The following is a 16,812-nucleotide window of genomic DNA, read 5'->3' on the forward strand; positions in this document are numbered from 1 at the left end:
AACATTTAAACTCAACTTTCCATTTTACATAATTTTTAGCCTACACTAAATATAGAACACAATATTTTAATATATAGAGCAAGAACATAATTGTTTTTCATTACAATGGTAAACGGTATTTTAGTTTTCATCCTCTTAAATTTTAATCATTTTTCATAATTAATTTTTTTCTTAACCTTATCTCCCATTTTTATCTTATGATGCAGGCAACATTTAAATTCAAGGAGAGAGTCAAAGAATAAACTTTTCTTATTTTTCTTTTTCTCTAGAGTGTCACAATATACTTCTGTATATAAATTAAAAAAAAAAGTTACAATTTTTGGAGGTGAGCATGCCATCCACTCCTATGAATAATCTTCGATAATAATAGATAAAAAAGAAATATAATAAATAAATTTACTTCTGCATTAATTATATATATAACTTGAAAATGTTATCATCTAACACTCATTCAATTAGATATTTTTAATAGTTTATTTTATCTGGTTTATATGAATATCTGACGCACAGGTACTATATTTGCAGCTTGCAAACAAAAAAATATTTTTCAAATATTTCACATAATTATTTATCTGTATTTGATATTCTTAAATGTTTGTGCTTTTGGAATTCCTGCATGTTTTTCTTTTATTTATATATATTACATTTGAATTTATTATTGATATATAAAAAAAAATTATAATTTATTTTTTTATTATAAATTATATTTGAAGATTTTTGTTTACTATAAATTTCGGTCATAATATACACTATATATTTTTCATATATAATAAATATTTATATCTTAAAATACACGTATTAAAATATGAATTATATCTTAAATTAAATGAAAGTAAATATCTAGAACATATCAATAAATTAAGTAATATGCACGTTAATTGCGACACACAAATATCGAATATTCATCTAAGTGTTGAAGAAACTTTTCAGACTCACTCTTGATCGAAAGTCAAAATCTAAACGTTAAAAGAGAAAGAAGAAAGAAAAATAATTTATTCAGTCAATAGCATCTACTCTCAATTTCTAGTACAAGAAAAAGAAAACATAGAAACTGTATAACATAACTTAAAAAAGACAAGTACGAGGAAAGAGAAATGAAAATGATTTGGAATGGTGTCTTGCCAACACTTGCACGATTGGAACCTACAAATTGTTCTCGTCCTATTTACTTTAATGTGTTTCTCCTCTTTTTGGTTCTTGTATCAGTATAGTTTTTGGACAACATTGCAGATAGAAGTTCATTGGAAATTTACAGAAGTTTAATGAAACAATGAAATTTCCAGGAAATAGGAACAAGAGTGTTGATAAATGAGACGCATGATGATAAGAAACAACACTGTTCAACGTGCAAGGGACCAATGAGAACAATTTGAATCCACTCATAATGCATCATGTCTTTATGCCCCCTCTCATGCTTCACCTACAAAATGCAGATGTTTTCAAAAACCAACCACATGCACTCTGTCTTATGACAATTATTACCAACTTTATCAATACAATATTTCACAAATACTAATACTATATTTTCCAATTTCTCTTTCTATGCAAAATCACTAAATTACATCAATTTTCTTTTTTCATAAAATCTCATTAACCAAAACAACTCTTATAAAAACTTATCAAAATCCTTTCATTTCTTTCTGCAAACAATAATATATTGTTTATTTTTATTTTATTTTATATACACTGAATTACGCTTGTTTAAGTTAATTCAAGTGTGAAGTGAAACAAGGTCTTAGGTCCCTACTCTACTCTTTTTCCACGTGTCCATCACCAAATCACCTCAATTTGTGTCGCCGTTTACAGGCCCAACCCAACATCAGGCCCACTCCATGTTGTCTCTCTTATCAACGGCCCTCATCCATTTTCAAGGGAATCCTAACCGTTGATCCTGTTCTTGCGGTGGTCAAAGTCTCAGGGGTCAACACCATCAGATCATCAAATCATTCTCCACTGATGTGAAGAGTTCACGCTTCCATGCCTCCCCTCGCACGTGCAAACTTCTCTGCCAAAAACACTCTGTGCATGTATGTATGTAATGTGATGTGTACGATCATCACCATCCATGTGCATGTGAGGCTTCCCTCGCTCGCACGTGCTTCCTCAGCCCATGCCTCACGTGAGCAAGCCCTGCCAACTTTCTCTTCTTTTCATGCTGGTTAGTTACATCTTTCAATTGTTGTTCATTGAGATTTAGAAATTAATAAAAACAAGAAAAATAAACAAATAAGGAAAATTATTCTTCAACAGGCTATATGTACACTTATTACATTTTATACCAACCTCCTTTCTAATATTTAATTTATTTTTATTAAAATAAATTAATCAAAAAAAAATATTAGTTAAAAAAATAAATAAAAATCATTTAGATTTTTATTTTATAATTTATTTATTTATTTAAATACAATAAATTAATTTTTAAATAATTAATTTGATTTAAAATTATATTTTTAGATAGATTAATTTTATTTGTATTAACATTTTTTATTTGAATTATGTTTTAAGATAGTTTTTTATTTATTTTGAATCTATATTTTGAGAATAGTCTTTAGATGATTTAATTTTAAATTAAACGATTAAAATAAGTATGGAATTCCATAAATAGCTATAACTTTAAAATAATTTATAAGTATTTTTTTAGACAGGTACCAACCAAGTAACATGACGGGTACAGTATTTCCATTAATAGGTGAGGTGAGGAAAGCTGAAAGAAAGGGCTTCAATGGGGCTGGGCTTTGGTTCCTTTTTTTGGGGTTTACACTTTGAAACATAGAGGGCCTCCCTGTATGGGCTTTGGAGTTTGTGTTTATGCCCACACAAGACATGGGTGGAGCCCATAATCCATAACTTGGGCCCACTTGACAGACTAACCATATTACGGGCTTGTCGTCAGAGACATGCCCTTGGTTGTGGTGATTTCTGAAAGCTTAAAGACCAGGCAATTAGAATCTCTGTACTTATAGCAAACTTTGTAGGACAATCACACAAACACTAAAAAAAACACTAATTTCATTTTAAATTGCTGTAATATTTACCATCGCTCCAACACAATTTGAAGTATTTTTTCATTTTTTTTACTAAAATAACTGTAATGTAGTATATGGGTAATACAAAAGGAAATCACATGCCTGTCCTTTGGGAGGGGAGATAAACTTTTTTATTATATTTTAGTTTACAAGAAAACAAATCAAACATTTTTATTTAAAATAATAATAAGTTAAGTTTTGTTTTTTTATATGTTATGTTTGAACTCTCATTGGGCATCACGAAACTCTAATACTCCCCATGCATAATATATGTCTGCAATGCAGAATGCAGTGGGAAAGTTGATGCAGATGGAGCTTTGAAAAGTGGTAGAAGGCAAACAAATATGGCCCAGAGATCTATAATGAATGATTTGTGAGATGCAAAATTAGTCCATTTGTGGTTAAATTATGGGTAAATGAGTGAGCAATGATAACAGTAATTCACAGGCATTAGGGTTTAGGAAAATAGGTGTTATTTAAAAAGGTGAAAAAAGAATCTAGAGACTATTGATTAGTAGATTTAGTATTTGTTATAGGTGAGAAAGGAGAAAAAAAGTGAGGTGGCATGATGATAAATGGAAGCAAAGCCAGCTTGGGCATTTGAATGCTTGTTGTCTAAGAGAAAAACATAAAGATGGTTCCACGCGTTTGGTCTTAATTGTTGTGATTGTCTTTTTTTATTTGATGGGTATCTGGTTTGCTTTTAGTTAATTTGAAAGCGCATGAATGATGCATGAAAAGAGTTGCAGAAGAGAGGAAAGAAAGAAATAGCAGAAAGTGTTGTTATTGGGTGAAAGGTCTTAATGTGGACATGGGACATTACCCCTTAAACGAGCCAAGACAAATAATTGAGTCCCAATTGGTGGCATAGTTAGGTAGAGTCGTTGGTTGGGAGGCCAATGCTCAGAGTTGGTCTCCATTTTGGAAAAGGGTTCCTTATGTCATCCATCCACTTCACTCCAAACCTTATGTCTCAACATGCCTCTCCCATGCATTCAACTAACATCCTAACCAAACAAACACTTTTGCAATATCATTACCTCCTATACACCCAATCCCTTTTGCTTCTTTTTCTTTCTTAACACCTATATTTTTTACTATAAGGCTTTTTAAACGCACATAACTATTCAAATATATGTTTTCCAGAATGAGATGTTAAAAACAAATTATTTAAGTTTCCTGTGATACGAATTTCCAAAGAGAAAAATAAAATAAAATTATCCATTGAAATAAGATTGATCACTAATTATATAAATTTCAAATTTATAATTTATATAATATGTATTAAACATCAGTTATGTTAAATTGTATGTTTAGTTATACAACATTGACAAAAGTGCTCGACTTTTTTTCTTTTGTACAAACCTTTCCATCAACCAACTCAGGGGTGTTTCTTTTTGCACCCCATTAATTTTTAAATATCAAAATTGTTCTTTGCATTTTATTTCAAAATGTGGCTTTCATGGCAGTGTGTGAGTTACAGGTAGAATCATGGAGGTTGTTTCACAAAGGTTGAGCTCAGCGGAAGTTGTGAAGGTTTTGTTCGTGGGTTGAGATAAAAAGTGATGTGTGTTGTACTTTTTTTGTTGGGTATGGTGTGTTTTTGGAATCGGATTCCAGGAATGAGTTCTAGAATTGGTAGTTTGGAATTGGAAAATAAACCCTAAATTCTAAAGTTTAAATTCGGAATGAGGTGAAATGAAAATTATTTTTTAGAATAAGATCTCTCGAAGCGAAAAAATCCATTTTAGAATGCATGCTCCGTAATGCAAAGTTATCTTCTGAAATAGACATTCCATAAGAAAAAAAACTTCCAAAATTATTTTTGTTATTTCACAATTTTGATGCGGTATAGGAAGAAGAACATGGAGTGCAGGCAGAAACACCCCCAAACTCAGGCGATTCATCACAGTCAAGTGAGAAACTTGGACATCAATTGGGCTTGGGTTAGAGCCCACCAAACTCAATGCGGTGTTGGTCATAGTGGATCCACAAAACCCATTTGGGTCTATGAGATGGAGGCCATATGTTGTAGAGATATAATTAGACTGTTTCTTCCTGCACCTCCTTATCTTCTTCTCCCACCTCCATACACAACATGAAAATATATTTTTATCCTTTTTGTGTCATCCTCATAAACTAGTTTCCGGATTATGTAATCTGGAATACATTTGAAAAAAGACTTATGGATTACATAATCTGGAAGCTAAATAAGACTTCCGGATTATGTAATTCAGAAAGTAATCATGTATCTGAAGAAAGAAACCTGGATTACATAATCCAGAAGCTAATTATAAATTTGAAAAATGACTTTCGGATTACATAATCTGAAATTTTATAGAAGGGCATTTTTGGAAATTTAAAAATTTATGGAGGTGAGAGAAGAAGGTATGGAGGTGCAGGAAGAAACATTCATATAACTAAAGTGTGATTGTTTCTTCTTGCACCTCCATAGTGGATCCACAAAACCCATTTGGGTCCATGAGATGGAGGCCATATGTTGTAGAGATATAACTAAAGTACGACTGTTTCTTCCTGCACCTCTATATGTTCTTCTGCCACTCCCATACAAAACATGAAAATACTTTCTTATCCTTTTTGTGCTACTCCCATAGAGTAGTTTTTGGATTATGTAATCCAGACATACATTTAAAAAAAGACTTTCGGATTATGTAATTAAAAAACTAATGCATCTGACAAAAAAAACTTTCAGAGTAATCCAGAAAATAATTATAAATTTGAAAAAAGATTTTGAAATTATGTAATCTAAAATATTAAAGAGAAATATTTGTTAAAATATGAGAATTTAAAAAGATGAGAGAAGAATATATGAAAGTGCAGGAAGAAATAAAGTGTATATATATAGATGTATATAAATTTTATCATAAGTGAGTCCATAAGGTTGAAATAAATAGATGTTGTTATTTTTTAAATCTCTTGTTAAATTAAACCCATTTTGCATCGATTAATCCGTATTTGTTTGTTGTTTGACTCTTTTTTTTTTGTCTATGGCAAGTAGGAAAATGTAACAATGATAATGTTCATGATCTTTGAGAGGACGACGGAGAAATTTATGAAGATTTGGCCTGTGATTCGTGAGCATAGCCACCGCCCCTAAGAATAACGTGTGCCAATAAAATTAATTAACTTAGGTATGACTTTAGTTCATATAAAAACTGTTTTCTAAATTTATTTATTTTTAGTCTCACTAAACTTAAAGTTTAATATTTTTTTTTTATCACTTGTTTATATAATATTTGCTATCTGTTTACATGTTGAAAATTATTTTAAATTATGTGTATTATTATCTTAGGACAATAGTATAAATCTACGCCTTTAAAAAAGACTTGTAAAATTGCTCTATCGTTACCGCCACCCTTTGCGACTCTCAGTGTCACCCATTGCTATCCACGTATCTTATCTTGTCGGTGTTAATATATTATCTTACAATAAATTTAGAGAAGAAAGTATTTTAGATAGTGTAACTTATGAAACACATTCTAATTGTATATCTTACAAGATACATTTTCTTTATATAATCTAAAAGTTATTTTTTATATAATATTTTTTTTAAATTGTATAATTAAGAAGTTAGAAAGTTAAAAAATGACTTTTTAATTATATAATTAAAAACAAATTCGGATTATGTAATTCATTTTTTTTATAAAGAAATGGCTTAAAAAAATTATGTAATTTAAAAACTTAATTTCATTAAGAAAATACATAATCCGAAGACTGAAGTCCAAAAACTTTTTTCATGAAAAAAATATTTTTAAATTGCACAATACAAAATCATTTTTTCATAAATCGGAAATTCAAAAGTAGCAATTTTTACATTTAGGTGACAGAGAAGAAACTTATGGGTGCAAAAGGAAATCTTCTTTCCTTTCTCGTATTGCATATTTATGTTTTTGTATGTGCAACTTTTATATTGGGCTTAAATTCTGAAGTGGCCTAGATCTATACTTAATGTTTATTTATTATTTGGAAAGATAAAGAAGACAAATAGAATAAATGACTCAAAAAGAAAAAAAAATTACGAGTAGACATTTTTTAATTTATAATGTGAAAAATTGTATATTTATTTTAATATAAGTAAGAGTAGAGACTGGTTTTGCAAAAGATGTAGCTTTGAAGTTCAATTTTTGTTTTGCAAGGAAAATGTTTGTTCACATTAATCAGTATAGTACATGACAGAAATTCAGTTATGCGAAGCAAAATGGTTTCATATAAGTAATTTTTGAGAAAAAAAGTTTCATACGAAGCTAAAAACTCAACTTAGGTGTAATAAAACATGGCCATAGTGAGTGTTTCAATTTTTTTTTTAAAAAAAAAACTTACTTTTCAAGAAAGTATAAAGGTACATTTTTATGAGCTTTTTTTTTTTAAGTTTATTTGAAAATGTTTATTTTTTTGTAGCTTATTAAAAAAAAACGTTTCCAAAAAAGAGGTGTAAATATAGCTTTCTCATGATGGGAATTTTAGTATTCAATTAAAAGTATAATCCTATTCTTATGAAATTGTTTACTACGGTAAATAATTATACATTTTAAAATCTAACAAATTTTAGTCATATGAGAATGATGAGATTTTGACTTATGTTAAATGAATTAAAAGTTTGTTGAGGCAAGAAACTCTTTCTTATTTTGGACTGAAGTACTTTTCCCTCCATGATGAAAACATTATCAATAGTTTGAAATTAACGCAATTTTTGTTTGTCTTCAAATGTTTTTGTAAGGCTTAAAAACAAAACAAGTTTAGGCGGAACATCGGATGATATAAAGGGACAAGAATAGTCTCTTAATTCATAAGCAAATACCAAGAAATCACATTAACACTTTAGTATATAATAATATATTATTTTCTCAGCCCAAAATCTATTTAATTTCATTATACGAAAATAAACTGAATATAGATTTTTTCAATTTTGTAATGTCCCTTGAATATGTCTAAAAGGTGAAATAGGAGAATAAAGAAGGTGCTAATCTGACTCGAGGCCAACAAAAATGAATGAAAAGAATCACATTTATCTGAATATAAAATTATGCAAACATTGGACCACTTCACCAACTTGTTCAAATTAAGCAATTAACGAAACGCTACTCTTTTTTTTTCTCTGCTTTTGACTAGTAGGTAATAGCATACACACCCGTGATCAAACCCTTCCTTAAACCTATCCTTTCACTTTCACTTTCACCGAAGTTGCGTGATCTCAATAACTTCCTATGTATGTGAAATTAAAGCAGAAGATAGTAAAAATGTTTTTTATTTAGTTTTGAGAAGACAACACGCGCATGCAACGCGTGAGGGTATCTGGGTACTTATTCCTGGTCAACTACAATGAACTCCCAGTGTGAATAAGGAATAGAAAAACTAAGAGAACAGGCCAATGATAAGGCTTCTTAACATGCGCACCCTTCCGTAACGAACCCAAACGGTATTTAAACTGCGCACACAGGCGTTCTTCACGTTTTACCATTCTCTCTTTAGTTTTTTATTTTTTGATTTGCCTTTTCTGACTTTTGGCTCCTAAATTGGGACGAAAAGTCGAAGCTTCTAAGAAACCCAACCATCGCTGACTCCGCAATCTTTCGTCGATTCCACACTTCATCTCTCTGAATTCTCCGCTATGTGATTTGACGAGGAGGTTTTGCTTCTGCTCCACTGTGCCTTTCTTCGCAGCTTAAGGAACCGCGATTAGGGTTTTTGTGGCGGTGTCATGGCGGATGAGGAGGTCGACTTTTCGAAACTGTTCCCCGGTGACGATGGCGATGACGACATGTTTTATATAGATATACATACCGTTCAGAAGGTTCTTGATGAAGACGATGATTGTGATTTTCTGGAGGTAGGGTTTTCTTTTTCTTGCCGAACAGAGACTGAAATTCGGAATGTTGTGTGTGACTGTGTGAGTAGGCTTACTGTGAAAGCCGAATCAGTAATTGAACCGTGACAAATGAAGTATCCTGTGATAGAAGACTTGAAGCTTCTGTGCAGTGACAACGTCATTTATGTTCTCGTTCTCAAGATTTATTTATTTTTCTTTTGTTGAGTTGATGGTGTAATCTGCTCAGAACTGGAAGGCCTGTTCTTTAAATTTTGTTTAACCAGTAATGATTAATTTTCTTTAGGAAACTATTGTTTAATTTGACACTGTATTTGATTAATTATTCTCTAGTTCATCGAAAGTAAGAAATTTATAGCATGGTTATTAACATGACAAATTTGTCCTTGGAAAACATGAGATTTGTGTGCCTAGGAATGATTTTTGTAAAAGAAAAAAAAGAAGGTCAATTCATGCAAGGGGTGTGGTAAGTAGCTTTGAAGTGATTCTAAGAAAATAATGTTTAGCGCACGTTATTATTTATTTAGTTTTTGAAGTTCATTGCTTCTGTATGCTATATTCACATTCACTTGACAATGAGAAATGCTAGTGACGTGTCAGTTATTCTGTTGCTGCGTCACTTAGTTCCACTTAAAGTGTGAAGGTCTACCCTCCAATCATCTAAAAAACCATTTCTTACATTTTAAAAATGATAACTAACCAATGTAGTTATCGTTGCTATTGAAAAATGTGTCATTTTGTCTTGGACTTGGGTCATGTATATGTTTCTGTTAAGTTCGGCATTTTGGATACTAGGACATATTTCTTCTGTATTATGCTGTTAAGAAGATAAAGAGTTGTACATTATTTTAAAGTTTTTATTTTTTAAATTTCTTTCCAAAACAATGAGGGGTATTTGTTTTTCTTACTGTGCTGCTATGCTGTTAAATCTATTTTGCAGATGGTGTGATTCATATAACTGACCTCACTTAGTGGGATATGGCTTTGTTGTTGTTTTCATGTTGAGGAGTGGGGTTGTGTTTTAGTTCTAATAAAGATAAAGACAGAGGTTTGGTGTTCTGCTTGGAGTTTGGGAAGCTCTATTATCTGTCTGTCACTATATATACAAAAATAATAGGGCATTTTTTTTATTTCAATTTTGTTTATTTGAAAAGAAAATTGAAATGATCATCTAATTTTTTTCATCTGCCTCCTTGCCTTTGTATGCTTGATATTATCCTTATACCTTTTTATTTTATGTCCTAACAGAAATTTCCCGAGGATTCTTCATCAAAAAATGTTTCACCCAGTGAATCTGGAACTCATGACACATTTCAGATACAAAATGGTATGTACATATCTGTGTTTTTTCGTGTTATATGACTTCTTATATGCTTTGGTTTCAATTGGCTTTCAATGAGGAGAACTAGACATTATGGTTCTTGAGTTAATTATTAATCATGGATGTAATATCTTTTCATGTTCATTAGGGTCTCAAGTGTTAGAAGAACCACAATTTTCTAGGTTGGGCTTTACAGATTCAGTCACCAGTTTTTCTCCATTCTGCTCGGATGCGTCAGATTCTGGTGTCAGAGGTTCAGTTGGTGTATCTGATTCTGTAGCAAATTCTTGGCTTGATTGTGAACCTGAAAACCAGGGACCTCGATCTCAGGCTTGCTCCTCCCCAAATGCATTTCCTGGTAATCTCAGTAACTCACTCTCCCAGGGTGAAAGTGATGAGGTTTTCTGCACAGAAAAGACCAGAGTCTCTAAACATGAGGTGCCTGCTTGTAGTGCGGAATCAAGTTTACCTGAGGCACAGTCAAAAAATATATCAATTTGTGGAGATAATTTGAATCCAAGTCCGTGGAATGGTGAAAATGAGATCCAATTCAAGTATTTGCGAGAGGATGTTGAATTTGAAAGTATGTGAAATATTCTCTTGGATATGGTTGTGAAGAATCTCAAAATTTTACTTTAGACCATTGTATATTTGAAAATTGGGCAACAATCTGATTATATTTTTTACTTGTAGATACTTCAATCAGTTCTATCGTTGACAATGATGATGTAAATATTGAAGGATACGTTGAAGACACTATTGGAGGAGTTTCTGGACAACAGGAAAATGATTCGTGTACATCTTTTGAAGCGTTTATGGATGCTGATATATCTTTGCATGTTGCAACTTCATCTGATTCTACTATTGGTCAAGGTTCCCATGCTTCAAGTGATTTCATTGACTACCATGGATCTTCAACTTATTACAAGGGAATGCATAATGGACCCTTTATTGCTGACTCTTCTCTTCGTATTTTGCCAAATGGTTTTTGCTCTCAATTGCCAGATGACGAAATGATGAATAACATGAAGGCCAAAAATGTGGATTTAAATGCTGATATTACATGTATGAGTAGTGGCATGCCCTCAAACACTACTGGGTGGATGTCTTTTCTAGATTTAAGTGATAATGTTTATCCATCTTTTCATTCTAGTAAAGGTAATTTTGATGACATGTCATCACTGTCTCTTTCAGCTTGTGATTCATACATGCCATATGGAGACCATTACCAAAACAATTTCCACTGTGAGGATGCTAAGTTCAATGTAGGCCAATCTGTGAAACAAACACCTGGTATTTTTTCTTCTGTAGGGTGTCAGGCTTACCAATTTTTTGAGATTGAAGATAATTATGCAGTTATACCTGGGATATCCAATCAAAATCAAGATAGCAATGGTGGAATTGCTAGTTTTCAAGGAAATGTGGACAATTTGAATTTACAAGCTGCAAATATATCTTTGCCCCATGCCCATGCACTAATCACCAGTGAGAAGCAGTTTGGTTCTGTTAAGAGAGAAGGAGGAGTTCAACATAAACTTGTTGATTCTCATCTTTCAAAAGGAAAAATTAAGAATTTCCATGTTGAGGAAGACCCTGATGTTTGCATTATTGAAGACATCAGTCATCCTGCTCCGACAAGTCGATCTACAATCACTGGGAATTTCTCTAGTATTTCTCAATCTTCTGGATATGCCAATCCTCAGTCTTACATGGTTGGAAGTACTAAGCTGAAGGCATGTGATGAGCGTAATATATTACGAGTTGCATTGCAGGTTGGCTCCTTTATTTTATGGTTTTTATCCTTTGTAGCTGTTGGCAGATATGAAAATATTCTTCTGCCACTGCACTTAACTCTTCAGTGGTTCATTGTAGGATCTATCTCAGCCAAAGTCAGAACTTAATCTACCAGAAGGGTTGTTGGCAGTTCCTCTCTTAAGGCATCAGGTTACTTTTCTTGTCCAATATTTTAAAATAGATAACTTCTATGACTTATTCAGTCAATGATTGAATCAATCATATCAGTATTATTGTATGGCACACACTCACACTTGAGCACACTCTCATGGTCTTTAAAGATTTGAAATTTCAAAGGCACCATTATCCCAAAGTTCATTGTCATGTATTTTTGAATAATAAAAAAACTCAACTTTCCTCAGGGATAAGATTGTTGGGACTAGAAATCATAGATACATGTGGCAAACAACATAGTGATGCCTTAGCACCCATTTTAATTAAAAAAATGTGTATTATTTGGAAATTATGTTTTGTTGGATCATACAGGACAAGATGTGTACTCTTCATGTGTCTAATTCTGAATGTTGACCTGATCCTTTGTAAACTCAATCCTATTTTTCCTGAGATGTTCTGATAAAACTTGCTTTGTATATATAATTGGAACATTGAACCTCCAACTAATTGTGGTTGTCCTTGTCAGAGAATTGCTTTATCATGGATGGTTCAAAAGGAAGCATCAAGTTTATATTGCTCAGGAGGAATTCTTGCAGATGATCAGGTTTGTCGTATGCAGTGTTAATAATGTGAGATTATAAGTAATTGATAAAATGTGATTTTCTTTTGCCTTAGTGAGTTAAAGTGTTTTTTCTTGTAGGGACTTGGAAAAACAGTATCAACTATTGCATTGATATTAAAGGAAAGACCTCCATTACTTAATGGGTGCACCAATGCCCACAAAAGTGAATTGGATCTGAATCTGGATGTGGATGATGACGTGCTTCCTCAGAATGGTCGAGTAAAGGAAGAATCTAATATTTGTGAGGATAAGTCAAGTAGATATCCAGTCAAGAGCATGAATTTGCTAAACCAAGCAAAGGGAAGGCCATCTGCCGGGACCCTTATTGTTTGTCCCACTAGTGTCCTACGTCAATGGGCAGAGGAGTTGCGTAGCAAGGTAACTAGTCAAACAAATCTCTCTGTGCTAGTGTACCATGGAAGCAATCGGACAAAAGATCCTTATGAGGTTGCTAAGTATGATGTTGTTCTAACAACTTATTCCATTGTCAGCATGGAGGTTCCTAAGCAGCCTTCAGCTGACAAAGATGATGAGGAAAAAGGAAATGTTGAAGATCAGGCTGTATCAAGCAGGAAAAGAAAATGTCCCTCTAATTCTAGTAAAGGTGGCAAGAAGAGATCAGATGGAACAGTTCCTGAGGCTAATGCTCGACCGCTTGCAAAGGTGGCATGGTTTAGGGTTGTCTTGGATGAGGCCCAAAGTATAAAAAATCACAAAACTCAAGTTGCAAGGGCCTGTTGGGGTCTTCGTGCGAAGCGAAGATGGTGTTTGTCAGGGACTCCTATCCAGAATGCAATTGACGATCTCTACAGTTACTTCAGATTTTTAAGATATGACCCGTATGATGTCTATATATCATTTTGTTCTAAAATTAAGAATCCAATTAGCAGAAATCCAACAAACGGATATAGAAAGCTACAAGCTGTCTTGAAGACTATAATGTTACGCCGGACCAAGGGTGAGATTTGATTAATTTGAAAACATGAATTCCACTTAATCAAAAGAGTACGCTATAATTATTAGTTATTTCCGTCTTAGTCATCTATAACAACTAATAAAGCCGATTATCAGATTTTGTGTATACAGTTTATTTCTGAAATTATCCTCAAGATATAAATTTATCATTTCAATTTTGTATGCTTTATTACATGGATAGAACTTTAGGCATTGGATGGAATTGGATAATTTTTCATTTTATGCTTGTCTTGTTAGTAGCTAGTGCATTGTTCGTGAGCTATTCCTCTAAGCAATCAGTTGTATTGATTTGAAGTTTGCCAGCGTAACCATGTGATCATTTTCTTCAGGTACACTTCTTGACGGGGAACCTATTATTTCCTTGCCGCCTAAATATATTGAGCTGAAAAAAGTTGATTTTTCAATGGAGGAACGTGATTTCTATTACAAACTAGAGGCTGATTCACGTGCACAGTTCCAGGTATGATCTTTCCTTTAGATAGGAATCTTTATGTGACTTATAATATTTTTTTTGTAATGTGGTAAAGCCTATTTTCCAACCCAAGTCTTGGTAAGCCATATTTGAAGTCCACTATTTACATGCGTGTGATGTGATGTAATGTCAGGAATATGCTGATGCTGGAACTGTCAAGCAAAATTATGTCAACATTTTGCTGATGCTCCTGCGCCTCAGACAAGCTTGTGATCACCCTTTGCTTGTGAAGCGATACAATTCAAACTCTCTATGGAGATCTTCAGTTGAGATGGCAAAGACACTTCCTCAGGAAAAACAAATCTCTCTTCTGCAATGTTTAGAGGCTTCTTTGGCCCTCTGTAGTATTTGTAATGTATGTATTGACCACCCTTTAGCATTTACAAATTTGGATTTATCTGACTGCACATCTGTGTGTATGGTTATTTGTTTGCTTGAATCTAAACTGGTTATATTAGTTCTTAGGGTCGTAGACTATAGGTTGTGGTTGGAAGGGGTTAGAGCAGCTGAAAAAGTAAACTCGAGTGGAGTAAAAGTGAATGGAGCGGAAAAGGTTTCGTTTAATCTTATAACTCATTCCCTTGCAGAAAGTGGGGAAGGGTGATTGAGAGTTATTTTTATCATCCTTGCTTACTTGAGGGTAAAAGACTTGTATAATTGTTGCATGCGTGTATCAATCCATTAACCGTATTTGTTGCCACTGTATGTCCTCGGATGTACCTTTCCTAACACTTGTTTTCTGGACAGGATCCTCCTGAAGATGCGTTTGTTTCAGTTTGTGGCCATGTTTTCTGTAACCAATGCATATGTGAACATCTTACCGGTGATGACAACCAGTGCCCTGCTGCAAATTGTAAAAATCCACTGAGCACATCTAGGGTATTTTCAAAAGCCACTCTGAACAGTTGTCTTTCTGACCAGGGTTGTGATAATTCACCTGGTTGCTCTGGTTCCGAAGCTGAAGAATTTGAGCCTTGGTCTCAAAGTCAGCCATATGAATCTTCAAAAACAAAGGCTGCACTTGAGGTTTTGAAGTCACTGTGTAAGCCACAGTCCTATACATCAAAAAGCTCTTCTGAGCATAGCACTTTCAGGAAAGATAATGATTGCCCTGGGAACCCCTCCAATGCTGACAATGGGAAATCCTTCATAGATTCTCATGAGCATCAAAATTTGTCTGATGATAATAGATGCCATGGTGATTCAGTTACTGTCGTAGGGGATAAAGCTATAGTGTTTTCTCAGTGGACGAGGATGCTAGATTTGCTTGAAGCGTGTCTCAAGAAATCTTCTATTAATTATAGAAGGCTTGATGGAACAATGTCAGTTGTTGCAAGAGATAAAGCTGTTAAAGATTTTAACACTCTTCCCGAGGTTAGTAAAAATGCAGATCCCTTAAAATCATGATTGAAGTTTTTGCTCCCATGCATATGGCAGCCAGATATACATTGAATGATAAGGTTTGACATACTGTCTTGTAGGTATCAGTTATAATTATGTCTTTGAAGGCTGCCAGTCTTGGTCTAAACTTGGTGGTAGCTTCCCATGTTCTTATGCTAGATTTATGGTGGAATCCTACAACTGAAGACCAAGCAATAGATAGAGCACATCGAATTGGGCAGACTCGTCCTGTGTCTGTCTTGAGATTAACTGTGAAAGATACAGTTGAAGATCGAATTTTAGCTCTGCAGGTAATTTTTTGTGCCATAGTAAGTTGCTTTTATTAATTCTACACAGTGGTCTAGTTAGCGCCTAAGTGAAAGTGTGTTTATATGGTTGGTTTATTAAGCTAGAATGATTTGTTGTGGGGAGAAGTTAGTGATTTAAATAATGTTCCCGGCAGGAGATTAGAATGCTTCTGAACAGTCAGTCAATGACACCTACACTTTGTTTTTTGGGTTGAAGAGCTTAAAATATATAATTTGTATGTGAATAATTATTTGAGCTGAATAATGTGTTGTATTTTGCATAACAACGATTCTTAGTTGGAGCCTGTCTATCTTGGCAAATCTTTTGAGTCATGTGACGTGCCATCTGACAACTGTTTTTGTTTAAGTGTCCTGATTTACTAGGCATAAAATGCTTATTCATTGCACAGCATTTGGAGACAAATGTTATGAAGAAAGTGTAAAATGTAGTGATTGCTTATACGAGAAAACTCCTACTTGTTCTTGCAGCAAAAGAAGAGAATGATGGTTGCATCTGCTTTTGGGGAGGATGGAACTGGTGATCGTCAGAGTCGCCTCACTGTGGATGATTTGAAATATTTATTCATGATGTGATTAGACGTACATATTTACAGATATAGTCAAGATTTTTTGGATTGGTGATTTTTTAGCTGGGGGGGAGGGGGACGTATCATCTTCGGTTTCTTTCTGCTGACTGCTGAAGAAACCAGAAACAGGACATTTTCTAACAAAGGATTGGAAGTAGTAACAAGGTCGCTATTAAAGCATGACTTGAAGATTATATGAAATGTTTATGTTTAGCATGAGATGTTTCATTCTTTGAACTGGATATTTTAGTTTAATCTCACATCTTTGTAGGATGTAGAGAGCAGTGGCATATATACCAATATAGAAAGATTTCATGGATTGTTTCTTTTCACTGTAAATATATAGAAATTTTCACTCCATTTTTTAA

The 16,812-nt window shown here is 33.3% G+C and overlaps 1 protein-coding gene across 4 annotated transcripts; it reads left to right on the forward strand.

Annotated features, from left to right (window-relative positions):
- The first annotated feature begins 8,374 nt into the window (after nucleotides 1–8,374).
- LOC137811998 (helicase-like transcription factor CHR28) lies at nucleotides 8,375–16,812 on the forward strand. 4 transcript variants are annotated; one of them, XM_068613867.1, is made up of 13 exons: nucleotides 8,463–8,874; nucleotides 10,120–10,198; nucleotides 10,341–10,775; nucleotides 10,886–11,257; nucleotides 11,387–11,964; nucleotides 12,065–12,136; nucleotides 12,627–12,704; nucleotides 12,801–13,680; nucleotides 14,027–14,157; nucleotides 14,303–14,524; nucleotides 14,917–15,543; nucleotides 15,651–15,860; nucleotides 16,347–16,812. In XM_068613867.1, the coding sequence occupies exons 1-13, from the start codon at nucleotides 8,746–8,748 to the stop codon at nucleotides 16,449–16,451; spliced, it is 3,918 nt and encodes a 1,305-aa protein (XP_068469968.1). In that variant the 5' UTR covers nucleotides 8,463–8,745; the 3' UTR covers nucleotides 16,452–16,812. The 4 variants fall into 4 exon arrangements, 3 of the variants coding, with proteins under 3 accessions (XP_068469967.1, XP_068469968.1, XP_090154934.1); XR_016518738.1 differs by having other exon boundaries at nucleotides 8,494–8,874; nucleotides 10,886–11,964; nucleotides 12,801–13,100; nucleotides 13,214–13,680; XM_068613866.1 differs by having other exon boundaries at nucleotides 8,375–8,874; nucleotides 10,886–11,964.

The sequence above is a fragment of the Phaseolus vulgaris genome, chromosome 2, assembly GCF_051622355.1.
Source record: "Phaseolus vulgaris cultivar YP4 chromosome 2, ASM5162235v1, whole genome shotgun sequence".
Classification (NCBI taxonomy): Eukaryota; Viridiplantae; Streptophyta; class Magnoliopsida; order Fabales; family Fabaceae; genus Phaseolus; species Phaseolus vulgaris.

Coding starts and splice junctions, on each gene's coding strand:
- LOC137811998 (XM_068613866.1), top strand. CDS start 8,746: ATGGCGGATGAGGAGGTCGACTTTTCGAAACTGTTCCCCGGTGACGAT. Junction 12,705..12,800: donor GAATTCTTGCAGATGATCAG/GTTTGTCGTATG, acceptor TTTTTCTTGTAG/GGACTTGGAAAAACAGTATC. Junction 14,525..14,916: donor CCCTCTGTAGTATTTGTAAT/GTATGTATTGAC, acceptor TTTTCTGGACAG/GATCCTCCTGAAGATGCGTT.